Source organism: Cucurbita pepo, chromosome 20 (genome assembly GCF_057944985.1).
Source record: "Cucurbita pepo subsp. pepo isolate OVF chromosome 20, ASM5794498v1, whole genome shotgun sequence".
NCBI classification, from domain to species: Eukaryota; Viridiplantae; Streptophyta; class Magnoliopsida; order Cucurbitales; family Cucurbitaceae; genus Cucurbita; species Cucurbita pepo.
The window spans coordinates 3,404,520-3,419,176 of record NC_141817.1 but is presented as its reverse complement, the minus strand read 5'-3'; the positions used below and the strand labels follow the sequence as shown (position 1 = coordinate 3,419,176).

The following is a 14,657-nucleotide window of genomic DNA, read 5'->3' as shown; positions in this document are numbered from 1 at the left end:
TCAATTATTTTAAATTTAAAAGTTCGATTTTTTTTTTTTTCTTGAATCTATGTCGAAATTATCTGAGCTATATCCGCGTCATTCGTACATAATTTGTACGTTTATTAATTTTTATTTAATTTATGTATTTATTTAATTCATGTTGATTAAGTTATTTTTGTGAGGATGATCTTCAAGCCAAATTTCATTATCGTAGTTGTACTGCACCTTAGAATCTTGTCTAAGATGTGATGTGAAATAAAAAATTACGAATGAATTTTTGTCTGTATTTGTGAAAGTCTTGTCAACAATTAATTGTGTCTCGTTAAGAGCAAGTTTCGTAGACTCGAAGAACCCACTTGAGCACGAAGAGGATACAGACTTGCATCATTTACGATATTAATTCTCTTATTAAAAAATTAGTTCATAAGTTTTTTAAATTAAAATTTTAGTTTATATAGTTTCAAAATTTTTTTAAATTGAGAAATCTATTAAATACAATTTAATTGAAATTAATTGAATAAGTTGAATTACTAAAATGTCGTAAATAATTATTTTATTTACCGTTTAATATATTCTTTTGTGCGAAAATTCAAAGATTATTAGTATAATATTGAATAGGAGGTTAATTTATAATTTATAATTCAAAAATTCAAAGATTATTAATATCCACCTTCTCATCGACCCAATATGAATTAATTTATAATTGTTCATAAACAAATTGTTCATTAGAGTGTCGGTGATAATTGAGGGTAACCTATTTGTAACTACAAACAACTTGTTTGTAATTGGTACGACAAAACTTGTTTTTGTTTTTATAATGCATACCAATGACTCTAGGATTATAGTAGAGTAATATATAGTTAATGAATAAAAATTAATTAATTAATTTTTAACGTGGATCAATTTAGTTGAAAAAAAATTGAAATATTTAATTAATATTTATTATATTAAATATTAAATATATTTATTGTTTTTTTTTATTGAATATTAAAATAATCTTTATGTTTTTAAGCTAACATAAACACCTTGCGGTCGTATTACAAAAATTAGAGGTGTACATGATCCGAGTTGGGTTGGGAGATTTTTTTGACCCATCCCAAAAGTTCGGGTTGGTTGGATTGATAACCCAACCCAACTCGAAACTTTTTACAACCTAACCCAATCCAACCCTTTATTTTCGGGTTGGGTTGTCAATTTTTTTTTAGAGATTTATTTTTATAATTATTCGGATACCATCTTATATAAAATATATTAAAAGTTCACCAACAAATACAAATTAATTTATAATTATTGACAATAATAATAATAATAATAATAATGTAACACCCGCTCATCGTCAACACGATTCACAGGAGCTACCACTGATGTCGATAATAAACTCCGACAACCAATCATAAATTTCAAAATATTTCCAAAGACATCCCGTAAAACATTTAAAACAAGTACTATTTAAAACTTAAAACAACCGAAGTAAATTCTTGACAGCGAAAACATAAGTACACAAAACAGACACATACATGGATTCCTAAATAGTCTCTAGCCCGCTGGTCTCGTTCTCGTCCTCGGTTGGCCTGCATCAACTAAATCTGGAAAGAAAAGTTAAAAATAATTTTGATGAGTAATTAAATTACAGCCAACTTTATCTTTCATGAATTCATAACTAATGTATCCAGGTGTTTTTAAGTTTTGTTCGTCATTGACTCCTAGTTTCTCTTACTAGGGTCATCTGTTCATTAATGAGGTATCTCATCTACCTCCAACTTAGCAGGTGTTTTTAAGTTTTATTCGTCATTGACTCCTAGTTTCTCTTACTAGGGTCATCTATTCATTAATGAGGTATCTCAGCTACCTCCAGTTTAGGTTACTGACTCTCTTTTGATATGCTTATCTAGAATTTTCGGACTCGTATGTAAGACTCGCTCTCGGTCAAATACGGCCCGTCTACTAATTTCTCTGGCGGCCTGTTTATCTCATATACCAACGGTCAGGAGTACTCATGCTACTTGACTCAGCACACAGCGCGTTGCCCAGGAACTCCGCGTGAATTAGTAGACTAGCTACCTCTAGCTTAGGTTACTGACTCTCTTTTGATATGCTTATCTAGAATTTTCGGACTCGTATGTAAGACTCGCTCTCGGTCAAATACGGCCCGTCTACTAATTTCTCTGGCGGCCTGTTTATCTCATATACCAACGGTCAGGAGTACTCATGCTCCCTGACTTAGCACACAGCGCGTTGGCCAGGAACTCCGCGTGAATTAGTAGACTAGCTACCTCTAGCTTAGGTTACTGACTCTCTTTTGATATGCTTATCTAGAATTTTCGGACTCGTATGTAAGACTCGCTCTCGGTCAAATACGGCCCGTCTACTAATTTCTCTGGCGGCCTGTTTATCTCATATACCAACGGTCAGGAGTACTCATGCTCCCTGACTTAGCACACAGCGCGTTGGCCAGGAACTCTGCGGGAATTAGTAGACTATCATACTCATATAAATAAGCCATGGGACACGATCTATAAGCATATCCTAGAGTCATAACCTTTCCATTAACCTGAATAACATACTCACATCTAACGCATGCTTTCATACACTTACAATGTTCAACATATAGAACATTCCCGTAATCATTTATAACATGCTTACATCACAGGCAAGCAGTCACAATATACAATAAACATTCAATATCATCAATGCTCATTTTAACGTTCTAAGCTCTTAATCATGTAAACAACGTACTCACATGTTGTAAACAAGTTAAGAACTAGCTTAAAGAACGATATGCTACTTACCTGGTTTCGAATCCCTTTATCTCTTGAATATACGTTTAATAGGGTATTTCAACACAATTCCTTCCCATTAGACCTATATTTCACCATTTTCAAGGTAAGTATAGGTCAATCTAGATAGAACAGGTCAAAACGAATCGAACGGGACAAACCGGGAGCCGAAATGATGTCTCACGTGCCCTCACATTCTCGGTGTGTCTGTCCCATGCGCCAAGAGCACGCCCAGTCGCGGATCCTCACGCGCCCTGCGTGTAGTGCACGCGCTTCTTCTTCTTCCTTGCGTTTTCTGAATTTTTTCCATCTTTTATGTTAATGCTTATTATATCCCGAAACCATATCCTCCTTCTACAATTCGAATTTCATCCTGATTCCTTCTACAAATTTATAGATCTCCTTATTACGATTCTAACAAGCCCTATTTCATAACTTATTATGCAATATGAACCAAGATATCGAAATTTAAAGGTTCGGTGATATGGGTTTTTCGTTACCTTTGTGACAACAGCTTAAATCAGCTTAGTTCAGAGCTTCAATGGCTGAATAGCCTTCACAATCATCTCCCCATACTCAGGTTTGCACGTCGTCACAACAATTAATTAATTTATTATTATTATTATTGGGTTATTACAAATAAATTTAATAAAAAAAATGGTAACATATTAATAAACACAACTAAATACAAATATTTCTTAAAAATTGGTTAGAATAACAAAAATATAAGGATAAATAATAAAAATAATTTTTAATATAAAAGGAATTGAAAAAAATAAAATGTCTTTTAACTCAGACGTTTTTAAATTGGCCTCAATAGCACTCTCTTAAACGGATGCTGAAGAATTCTTAATATATTTTATATATTTTTATTTGCGGGTCAACTAAAGGTTTTGCTCACGAATCCAAAACCAAACCGATTCTGTTCGGGTTCAGAAAAATAAACTCAATCATACCCGTTATCCAACCCAACTCAACCATTATAGTTTGGGTTGGGTTGGTCCCGGTTATCGGATTGTTGGGTTGAATGTACAATTTATTTTAATTTAAAATTAACCGATTAATTATGTTTTTTTTAAGCTAACAAGATTGAAAGTTAAATCACTTAATTGACGATTAAATTTTCTTTATTAATTTGGTTAACCTTCCTAGCGAAACCTCTTTCTAAACCCTATTTCATCTTCAGCCAAACCCCTTCCGTCCGATTACCAGCCACTGCAACCCCTCCCCCCGCTGCCGCTGATCGCTGCAGTCTCAGCGTCCCGATGAACTCGCTGCCGCTCCCTCCTTCTTACATTCTATTGCCTCTCCGACTGATCAGAGTTACTTATCGTTGTTGTTCTTTTCTAATCCTCAGAAATATAAATAGTGGTTCAGCCCCTAAACCACGCCGTTGGTGAGATTGCGCCGACACTCAACTGCATCGCCGCTCATTTTTCAGATACCGAAGGTTTTTTTATTTTTTTTATTTTGTTTTGTTGATTTACAGAGAAGAACGTGAATTATATATGTATGTACTTTTTGATTTCTTATTCAATCAATGTTCAACCAGTCCAGATGAATATAGAAGAAACTATCAATGAACATGCACATGAACTGACGTAGGGAGGCGAAAATTTAAATGTATACAAAGAAAACTCTTATGGGATGAAATTGGAAAAATACCTTTTCTTTTGAAGTTTAAAGTCCTGCCGAAATGTTTGGATTTTTTTTTTTTTTTGTTGAAAAGAACAAGATTTCAAATTGCAACTGATTTCATTTCTGTTTTTGTTTATGTTTTGTTTTCCTTCTCTCTCTCTCTCTCTCTCTTTTTGCATCCAAATATGTCTGATTTGAAATCTTTTCAAATTCAGGGGTTCCAAGCAGGAGTAAATTTTTCTGCTCTCGAGCTTCCATCAACATAGCTCAGTTGTCTCATGTTGCGTTGGTACACAAGAAAGTTGAACTTTTTTGGCAATGATATGGAGACATGGCTGTAATATCTTCCGAATAGCACCTCGTAAAATCCTCAGAACATTTGCTCATCAGCCGCACCGTAAATGTTCAGCCCCACTTATAAATTTAACCAAAAACCTCCACAACCAACTAAACGAAGACATGGAACAGAAATTTTCAGAGAACAGACAAGTGATTCTCACTAATGAGCTTGTGCACACCACTCTGTTGAATTGTTCTTCTGATTTAGTCACTTTGAGCTTTTTCATGTGGTGTGCTAAACAGCCCAATTTCTTCCACAACACCACGGCGTTTGAATACATGGTGGGTGTGGTTTCCCGTCTCATGAAACGATATGAAACTGTGAGTGAGATTCTTTCGGGATTGGAGAGTGTTGGCATTGTGACCAAGGCACAAACGTTTTTGCTTCTTTTGAGGATTTATTGGCGTGGAGGAATGTACGAGTTGGTTTTCGAAGCATTTGACCATATGGATCGCCGTGGATTTACACCAAACACGTTTGCACGTAATGTGATTATGGATGTGTTGTTCAAGGTTGGACGTGCTGATGTTGCTTTGAAGGTCTTTAAAGAGACCTTGCTACCTAATTTCTTGACATTTAACATTGTATTGTGTAATTTATCCAAAATAAGAGATTTGATAGGCATTAGAGATGCTTTTAGATGTATGTTGAGAATGGGGTATTATCCTAATCCTGGGACATTTGAAGTGGTTTTGAATGATTTATGCAAATTGGGTAGGCTGGTAGAAGCATATCAAGTTTTGGGTATAATGACAACTATTGGAATATCCATGTCTGTAAACATTTGGACTATAATGATTGATGGATTCGGTCGATTGCACAGAACTGCTGATGCTTCTTCTTTAGTGAAGAAGATGGAAAAATCTGGCTGTTCTCCGAACATTGTAACATATACTACTCTGATTAAGGGATATATGGATGCACAACTGGTTAGTGATGCATTTGATGTTTTAAGTATTATTGAATTGGAAGGGCTTTCCCCCGACCGGGTTCTTTACAATGTATTGATTGATGGTCTTGCTAAGATTGGGAGATACGATGAAGCTCTCTGCATTTTCCTTAGTATGGATAAACAAAATATACTGCCCGACTGTTATACCTTCAGTTCATTGTTGAATACCATATGTTTATCCAAAAGGGTTTTCCTTCTACCCAAGTTAGTTGATGGATTTTTTGCAGATGTTGACTTGGTAGCATGTAACTCTCTGCTTAGTTATCTCGCTAAGGCTGGATTTCCTTCGCTTGCTTTAGAACTATATGATGAGATGTTGGACAAGGGTTTAATGCCAGATAAGTATAGTGTTCTTGGAGTACTAACTGGTCTTTGTCAAGCAAAAAGAATTGATGAAGCAGTTAATCTGTACAATGGTATTCTCTTGAACTATACGGGAGTTGATGCTCATATTCACACTGTAATTATAAATGGACTTATAAAAGCTGGTAAATGTCATTCAGCCATTAGAGTATTCAGAAATAATTTATTGGGGGGAAGTTCTTTAGATGCTGTATCATATTCTGTCGCCATTCGTGGGCTTCTTATGGTTGGTAGAGGTACAGAGGCTTGTAACTTGTATAACTACATGAAGGAGGCTGGTATAAATCCAAATGGGGATATGTGCAATGTAATGCTCTCCAGTTTCTGTAAAGAAAAAGATTTGGAATCAGTGAAACAGATGCTACAAGAAATGATTGATTTGGGAATAGAAATTAGCTGGAATAATTTCTTTAGGTTATGCAATGCCATTTATAGTTCATCATACAACTTTTATCTGGTCAGCCATTTATTAGTTGAGATGAAGGGTTTGGGATTATTGCCTGACAAACTGGCGTGTAAAACATTGGTTTATAAACGCCTTAAAGCTGTGAATATTTCTGAAGAACACCATAAATTATTGAATGGCCATCTAGAATATTGACTATTTGGTGATACATCCAGCTCCTAAGAATATACTAATGTGGCTGCTTCTGTGGGCTGAGTTTGTATGTAGAAGGAAGTCCAAATTTTCAAAATGATGGTACAGTTGCGATTTTCAGAGTTTATTCTAACATTCTCTTCAACACTAAAAAGGTATAACTGCTGAAGCCTTCATCCTTGTCGAACATTTTATATTTTGACTATTGATTACTGCTGTGGGTTTCTGATCTTTATGCAATAATAGATTCAACCTGTGTTATGGCAGTTTATTTTTTCCCTTTTTCTTTGACAGTAGGTGCAAAGACGGTTAAGTTGTTTTACTTGTAACTTTCCTTTCTTATGAACATATATCCAGCTTTTGAAATAACAAATTTGGTTTACGGCATTAAGTGTGCCCAGTTTGAGTAATGATCGACCTACGTCAAATGATTCGAATCTCTTTACATGATTAGGACCTTTTGTTTTCTACTGTTGAATGAGAAGTTGTTATCTTTAGCCATTTTAATCGATAGGACTACTTGAATATCCTGTAATCATCTGGACTTAACACCTTTTTCTCAAGAGAAGAAAATTTGGTGGATTTACAACATTAAAATAAGCCATATGCTTATGGAGTAGCTTGTTATAAACGCCAGATGAGCTCAACAACTGGAACTGACTTAACATGTGTCGTATAATACTTATTTGATATTTGAATCATAACGCACAACTAAAACGAACCTTTCTTAGAAACGTCTTAATTTTTTACTCACTTGTGAACTGAATGCTTTTGGGTATATGGTATTGTAATGTTGTTGTGTTATAACTTAGAAGTTTTTAAGGTATTTCTAGATCTAGCTTGACCAATTTTGAGGTGCAGTTTTTTCTTTTAATTCGGCATTTGAAAATTATGCAATTTCTGCTGAAATATATTTGTCCCTGAAGGTTTCTTTCTTTCTCTCTTCTTTATTATTATTTTTGTAGAACTTATTTTAATTTTTTAACTCAATGGATGCGGGTGATTTCCTGAAATTGGCATGAACAGCAGGGAGTGACGACCAACCATGATTATCTTCAACGACTCGGCAAGGTTTTAATCTCTAACCTGAGAAACTTTAGGAACAGAAGCCACTTGTTCTAGACTTTCTCGTCTTATCTTTTCACCCTATATTCTCTATATAACAGTCTGAAGAGATTGAAAACCATGTTTGGCTGCAGATTGGATGCTCATGGTTCGCAGATGTGAAACGTCTACGCCGTCCAACAATTTTCCTTTGTTATCTAAGCTCTCAGAATCTGAATCTGTCAAATGATAGAAAAAAGGTTTGATCCTACAGAATCTACTTCCCGAAATCTTCCTAGTTCAATCTCCAATGCTATAGTTAATGTTCTCCTAATTGATGTTATTAAGTTACTTGACTCTGATTTTTGCTTTACCAACATAGTTCTTCTGAATTCTGTTTGTGCCAAATATAAATTTTTTTCTCTAGGGGGGTTACTTCCTTCGCATGAATAGTGGAGAAGCATAATTGGTCATTTAAAAGGAGCACACTTGATAAAAGTTTTATGTTTCTTTCTTAAATTTTTTTGAAGTGATAGTTTCTTTTTCACCGTCCTTTACTTTCCACTGAACATTGAACAATTCTTCCCACTCAGTTTGGTGGGGTAGCTGTCTACTTCCCAATGGTGGAAAGCTTGAGAGAAACAATAGTCTTCAACAACCAAGAAAGTTCCTTTAGGGAGCAATTGAGACAAAGACCTGGAATTTTGCAGCAGAAGATGATGAGAATGAGCCCAAATATTTCCCTTCTTGGTATGAATCTCTCTACTCTAGAGTATATGAAGTTACATTTGATTCATGAGTAGACTGATAAAGTTCAGAAGCTGAATCCAAACATTTCATTTTCTTCAAGAAGGTGAAACTTTTTCATACCCCTGTTCATTTCTTGCTTGCTTGTTGTTGTAGGTCCCTGTAACGGCTCAAGCTCACTACTAGCAGATATTGTCCTCTTCAGGCTTATCCTTTCAGACTTACCCTCAAAGTTTTTAAAACGCGATTGCTAGGGAGAGGTTTTTACGCTCTTATAAAGAATGCTTTATTTTCCTCTCCAACCGACGTGAGATCTCACAGCCCCTCCAATATTTGGTGGGTCATAGCTTCAAAAAGAAGCCTAATGATGGGAAAGAACTTGTAGAGTTTAGAAGAAAGCTAGGTTTGAGAGTCAACCCCTCTGCTGCTCTGCCCTAGCCCCTAATCATCCTGCATATCAACAAAACTTCTGTTGCTTTATTTATTCTAACCAATCGAGGAGTGTACTACTAGATGCATGAATAAATCTTAGGCTGGTTGGCTCTTAGAATGAACTTTTGAACCATGTCTTGATGATGAACAATTCCAAGTACAAACAGGCATGGCCTTTTTATTCAAATATACTTTCGCCAAATGGGTCAATAGGATGGATAATTACAACCCTATAATTGTAACAACACTTGGACCTATCCGAATAGGCGAGAGGCGGAAAGGTTAGGAAATAAAGGTTCGAAGTTGGAGTAGGCCTAAGGTTAATTAGGTATCGATCTTGATTGACCATGTCCAAGACCCAACTAGAACTTCGGGAAGGCATCGAAAGGCAGTATTTTTGAAACACTTTAAAAAGTTTAAACACTAACATTAATGGTTTCTAAAAAAAAAAAAAAAAAAAATATGTAATAATATTTTTGAATTTTTATTTTTCGAGTTTTAGTATATTTTCTTTTGAATATTTTTAGAATTTTTGAAATAAAATATTGGGCTGTTTCTATTAAAAAAAATTACTGTAATAATTTTTTTATTAAAAGTTTTAGGATATTTTCTTTGAAAATTTTAGAATATTATTATTATTATTTATTTTTTATTTATTAATATTGTGCAAGGTAGCTGACTTAACAGTTGAGCAAAATCCAGTTAAAAATTTCTTTTATTTTCTTGTTTCTTTAATTTTTTTATAACTTTTTTTGGAATTCAGATCACACGTCTTTTTCCATTACAATTCACTTTCTACCATAAAATATTTTCAAAAATAATTTCTAAAAACCCCTTTTCTTTTCCTTTTATTTCTTTTTCCACCTTTAAATTATTTAATTTATTTGTACACACAAATAAATACCAATAATTAAAAAAATATCATGATTTTTTTGTTAGTTGCAATTTTTGCCAGACTTTGGTTCAATTATTATTTTAAATATAATAGAGATGTTTGAACTAATAATAGTTAAATTACCTTTTAAATTGGAATGGAAATAAATGATGATTAGACTATTAGTTTATATTTATAATCAATTAACTAAATAATATGCTACCAAATTACAATTCTCTCTTTTTTAAAAATTTTATTTACATATTCAAATTTTTATACTAAAAAAAATTTAATACCAAAGTTAAGCTTAAAAAGGTAGGGATTTTTAAAATAAAATAGTAATTATTGGCTCATAATTCAAAATTGAGTGAAAAACTAAAATCTAACCGAGACGAAACGAGAGGGTAAGAAAAAATGTTAAGAGTAGTTTTGATTGAAATAACCTACCCATAAAGTATTCGGATACTTCGGCCATCAACTGTTTCCATCAATAATGGTGTAAAAGGGTGATCAATTTTCACATCGTCTGAAAAAAAAAAAAAAACCCATGAAGGATTTGGATATGTCGGTCATCTACTGTTTCCATCAATAATAGTGTAAAAGGGCGACCAATTTTCACATCGTCTAAAAAAACGAGGAGCTGGACGAGGACCAAACCAGACAGAAAAAAGGCAAAAAAGAAAATAAAAAATAGTGTAGGCTCGTGAGATAAGAAACGAGAATGAAATTGTTAAATTTAGAGTGAGTCCCACATTTCATTATCGTATTTAATTTTAATAAATACGAGAATGAAATGAGTTTACATTTTTTATTCTCATTCTATATTGCTTAATTTAGAGATAAAATTATAATTTTTACGGACAAATATATTATGATTTTTTTTTTTAATAATAGAAAAGGAGAAAAATAAGAATACCCAAGACACAAGTAAGTTAAGCCAATTTGTTCTTGCATCGCTTACGACCAAACGACGTATGCTCGAGCCTCTGACTCCAGTTCAAGAAGAAAGTTTTAGAAAACGGGGCAGAGAGATTTGAAAGAGAGTTTTGAAAGTAAAATTTGAAAGATTGAATTTGGTGTTACATGTGATGCAAGCAAAAAAAAAACAACAATAACAGCTTACAGCATAAAAAGGAGGTAGGAGAAGTTGACAACTAGTTTTATCTATAGAAAATTATAGAAAATTACTTAAAAATAAGTAAAAATACAAAATAAGCTAATTTTATTTTTATAATTAGAAAAATAAGAACAAAAATTAATTGCCAATTTATTTAATTAATTTTTTTATAGAAAATAAAAGTAGAGAGAGAGAGAGAAATGAAGGGTTGAGACTTGAGAGAGAATATTGGGTTTGATTTAGCTTTTCCTTTTTTGGAATTAAAAAAAAAAGAATAAATAAATAAAAGTTTATTTGCAAGAAAGCCCTTCAAATTTAACTTATTTGCACAAGAAGTAAGTAAGTAAGTATAAATACTCCCGACATCCCTGTTTATTCCTTCATCCTCTAGATTCCATTGGTTAAGTAACAAATCCCGTCCCCACTTTCTCTCTCTCAATTTTCGATTCCCCCAATTTTCCCGCCGTTGATCTCAAGTTTTCCGTTTGTTTCCCGGGAAAAAATATGAGAGAAATCCTCCACATTCAGGGCGGCCAATGTGGCAATCAGATCGGTGCGAAGTTCTGGGAGGTCATTTGCGACGAACATGGCATTGACCACACCGGCAAATACAGCGGCGATTCTGAGCTTCAACTCGAGCGGATTAATGTCTATTACAATGAGGCTAGTGGTGGTAGGTATGTTCCTCGTGCCGTTCTTATGGATCTCGAGCCTGGAACCATGGATTCCGTCAGATCCGGAACCTTTGGCCAGATCTTCCGTCCCGATAACTTCGTTTTTGGTCAGTCTGGGGCTGGGAATAATTGGGCGAAGGGACATTACACCGAAGGAGCTGAGCTAATCGATTCTGTTCTCGATGTTGTTAGGAAGGAGGCTGAGAATTGTGATTGCTTGCAAGGTAATCTCATTTTTTCGAAAAGGAACTGTTGGTCTTGATCTTCGATTTCGCGCGCAATTTTCTCATTTGGTTCCTTTTGTGGTAACTTATTTTGATGTTTGAGTACTGTGAATCGTTCTGGTGTTAATTTCTTTTTGGTAATTCCACCTTTTTTCTTCGTATCATACCGATTAGATTCTTTTAGCCTCTGATGTTTCGGATTTTGTTTCAAGAATCTTATCTCCTGGCTGCTTATTTTCGTTTGTTTTTACTGAGCTTTCTTCTCAAAATTGGAGAAATAGTTCAATTTCTGTAAATCTTTTCTTTAGTTGCCTACATGCGTTCAGTCGAGCTTCTGATATCACGTATATCATATATTTCACCGTGTTTTCCATACCCGCGGAATTTAACTATAAGGAATTTACGAAACCATGGTATTAACTCTGTTTTCGATGCTATTCTCTCTGGATCTGATCATACTGAAAAGATTATCAGGTCCGGAGAATTTCCTATATTCATCCTTTTCATAATTTGTAATTCTATAGAGTTGTTTTTATCAACTTTGATGCCGTGGATGATCTTGTATCTTTCTTTTAATGTATATACCTGCCGATTGTTTGTACCATTAACTCTGTTCTAATTAAGTAAAATCATCAATTTAAAACTTCAGCGTTTAAGGCTGGCTACTTTTTTGGTGCTTATTTGTGCAGGATTCCAAGTTTGTCATTCTTTGGGTGGAGGCACTGGCTCTGGAATGGGAACACTTCTGATTTCAAAGATCAGGGAGGAGTTCCCAGATCGCATGATGTTGGCATTTTCTGTATTTCCTTCTCCCAAGGTTTCAGACACAGTTGTAGAACCATACAATGCCACTTTGTCTGTTCACCAGCTTGTGGAGAATGCTGATGAATGCATGGTCCTTGACAATGAAGCTCTCTACGATATTTGCTTCCGAACACTCAAGCTTGCTACTCCTACATGTAAGTGTCCAAGTCCTTCAACTCATATTTGAGCCTTGAAATTGACCTTTGCATACTCATTGTTTTTATAAAAAGCTGAAAATGGATGGTGTTGAATATCTGAAGATCTGGTATGGGTATTATAATACAAACTTATCTGTACAGACTTTCTTTTAGGCTTTCTCTTGCTTCATTATTATTTAGACAATACCGGAATTGACTTGGTATTAGTAGCCTACTCGCTTTTGACTGACCAGACCTCCTTGTTTGAGGGAAGATTCCAATTCATGTAAAAAAAAAAGCAATCCCGATATTTTCCAATTTGGAATAGTAAACAGGTGTGACCTTTTTATGCGATCTTGATAGCCGGGGCTAACCCTCTTGGAGCATGTCTCAACAATAATTCTAGAAAGAGGGATATTGGTGCATTTTCACTAGTTGCCTTTCAAAAGTTCCTTCAGGTCTTAGTAAGAGCATTCATTCATCGGATTCGGATGTATTTTGTAACCCTATACAAGGAAAGCGAGAGCTGGACATCATGTCAGCGTAAAAATGATTGTTTTCAAGTTCCAAATCCCGATCATCATTCACTGGTAGCAGCTGTTTTCAAGTTCCAAATAAGTTCAATCTTTTAGTAGTTTTCTTATTGTATAATATAAGATAAACTTTAACTTATTGATCACATTGTTTCTTACTTGTTCAATTGTCATATTATAGTTGGTGATCTGAACCACCTTATCTCTTCTACCATGAGTGGTGTTACTTGTTGTCTACGATTCCCTGGACAATTGAACTCTGATCTACGAAAGCTTGCTGTCAATCTTATTCCTTTCCCTCGTCTACATTTCTTTATGGTTGGTTTTGCACCATTAACATCAAGAGGATCCCAGCAGTACCGATCCCTCACGGTGCCAGAGTTAACCCAGCAGATGTGGGATGCCAAAAACATGATGTGCGCTGCCGATCCACGACACGGTCGGTACCTTACCGCTTCAGCCATGTTCCGTGGTAAGATGAGCACTAAAGAAGTAGACGAGCAGATGATCAATGTACAAAACAAGAACTCATCTTACTTTGTCGAATGGATACCCAACAACGTGAAGTCTAGCGTGTGTGACATCCCACCCAAGGGTCTGAAGATGGCGTCGACTTTCATCGGTAACTCGACTTCAATTCAGGAGATGTTCAGGAGGGTTAGTGAGCAGTTCACAGCCATGTTCAGGCGCAAGGCCTTCTTGCATTGGTACACCGGTGAAGGAATGGACGAAATGGAGTTCACCGAGGCTGAGAGTAACATGAACGATCTGGTCGCCGAGTATCAGCAGTACCAGGATGCGACTGCCGACGAAGAGTTCGAAGCTGAAGAAGAGGAAGCCCCTGCTTGAGCCACCGTCTCCTGCAGCAACCCAGGTTTGTCTGAAACTGTAATGCTGCTGTTCTTGATTTTATTCTTTAGTTTGTGATGATCATGATGATGGTGCTGTTTCCTTTTGTCCAGCAGTTCGTAGAATTTTACATGTTTTGAGCTGTATTATGGAGTGAGTGAGGGCCATGTAATGCAATCAGAGCTGGGTTTTGGATATAATATTATCTTTTTTGCTTCAATTAGAATGATTCATATTTGTATTTAGTGGATAGTTGTCAGTAGCTCCTCCGAGAGGTCTCTCGAGAGTGTAGAAGCAACAACTAAATTTAGTAATTGAGTAGCTCCTCCAGTCTTGTCGGCATATCCTGAGAGAGGTCTCTCGAGAGTGTAGAAGCAACAACTAAATTTAGTAATTCGAGTAGCTTCTCCAGTCTTGTCGGCATATCCTGAGAGAGGTCTCTCAAGAGTGTAGAAGCAACAACTAAATCTAGTAATTCGCGTGACTCGTTCTCTAGCCTCACTCGCGGCTCAGGAAAGACAAGAGTTAGGCATACTTGGAAGCTCTCATTGTCTTCCAATACATTTTGTATT

At 35.3% G+C, this 14,657-nt stretch overlaps 2 protein-coding genes across 6 annotated transcripts; both read left to right on the top strand.

Annotated features, from left to right (window-relative positions):
* The first annotated feature begins 3,903 nt into the window (after positions 1-3,903).
* Positions 3,904-9,060, top strand: LOC111782487 (Pentatricopeptide repeat (PPR) superfamily protein). 3 transcript variants are annotated; one of them, XM_023663247.2, is made up of 6 exons: positions 3,904-4,209; positions 4,613-6,805; positions 7,680-7,721; positions 7,850-7,954; positions 8,288-8,444; positions 8,598-9,060. In XM_023663247.2, the coding sequence occupies exon 2, from the start codon at positions 4,716-4,718 to the stop codon at positions 6,651-6,653; it is 1,938 nt and encodes a 645-aa protein (XP_023519015.2). In that variant the 5' UTR covers positions 3,904-4,209; positions 4,613-4,715; the 3' UTR covers positions 6,654-6,805; positions 7,680-7,721; positions 7,850-7,954; positions 8,288-8,444; positions 8,598-9,060. The 3 variants fall into 3 exon arrangements, with proteins under 3 accessions (XP_023519015.2, XP_023519014.2, XP_023519013.2); XM_023663246.2 differs by having other exon boundaries at positions 7,677-7,721; XM_023663245.2 differs by having other exon boundaries at positions 7,616-7,721.
* Positions 9,061-11,249: 2,189 nt separating this feature from the next.
* LOC111782489 (tubulin beta-7 chain) lies at positions 11,250-14,305 on the top strand. Of its 3 annotated transcripts, none has more exons than XM_023663249.2 (4): positions 11,250-11,762; positions 12,452-12,721; positions 13,418-14,110; positions 14,202-14,305. In XM_023663249.2, the coding sequence occupies exons 1-3, from the start codon at positions 11,369-11,371 to the stop codon at positions 14,083-14,085; spliced, it is 1,332 nt and encodes a 443-aa protein (XP_023519017.1). In that variant the 5' UTR covers positions 11,250-11,368; the 3' UTR covers positions 14,086-14,110; positions 14,202-14,305. The 3 variants fall into 3 exon arrangements, with proteins under 3 accessions (XP_023519017.1, XP_023519018.1, XP_023519016.1); XM_023663250.2 differs by having other exon boundaries at positions 14,199-14,305; XM_023663248.2 differs by having other exon boundaries at positions 13,418-14,305.
* The last annotated feature ends 352 nt before the right edge of the window (positions 14,306-14,657 follow it).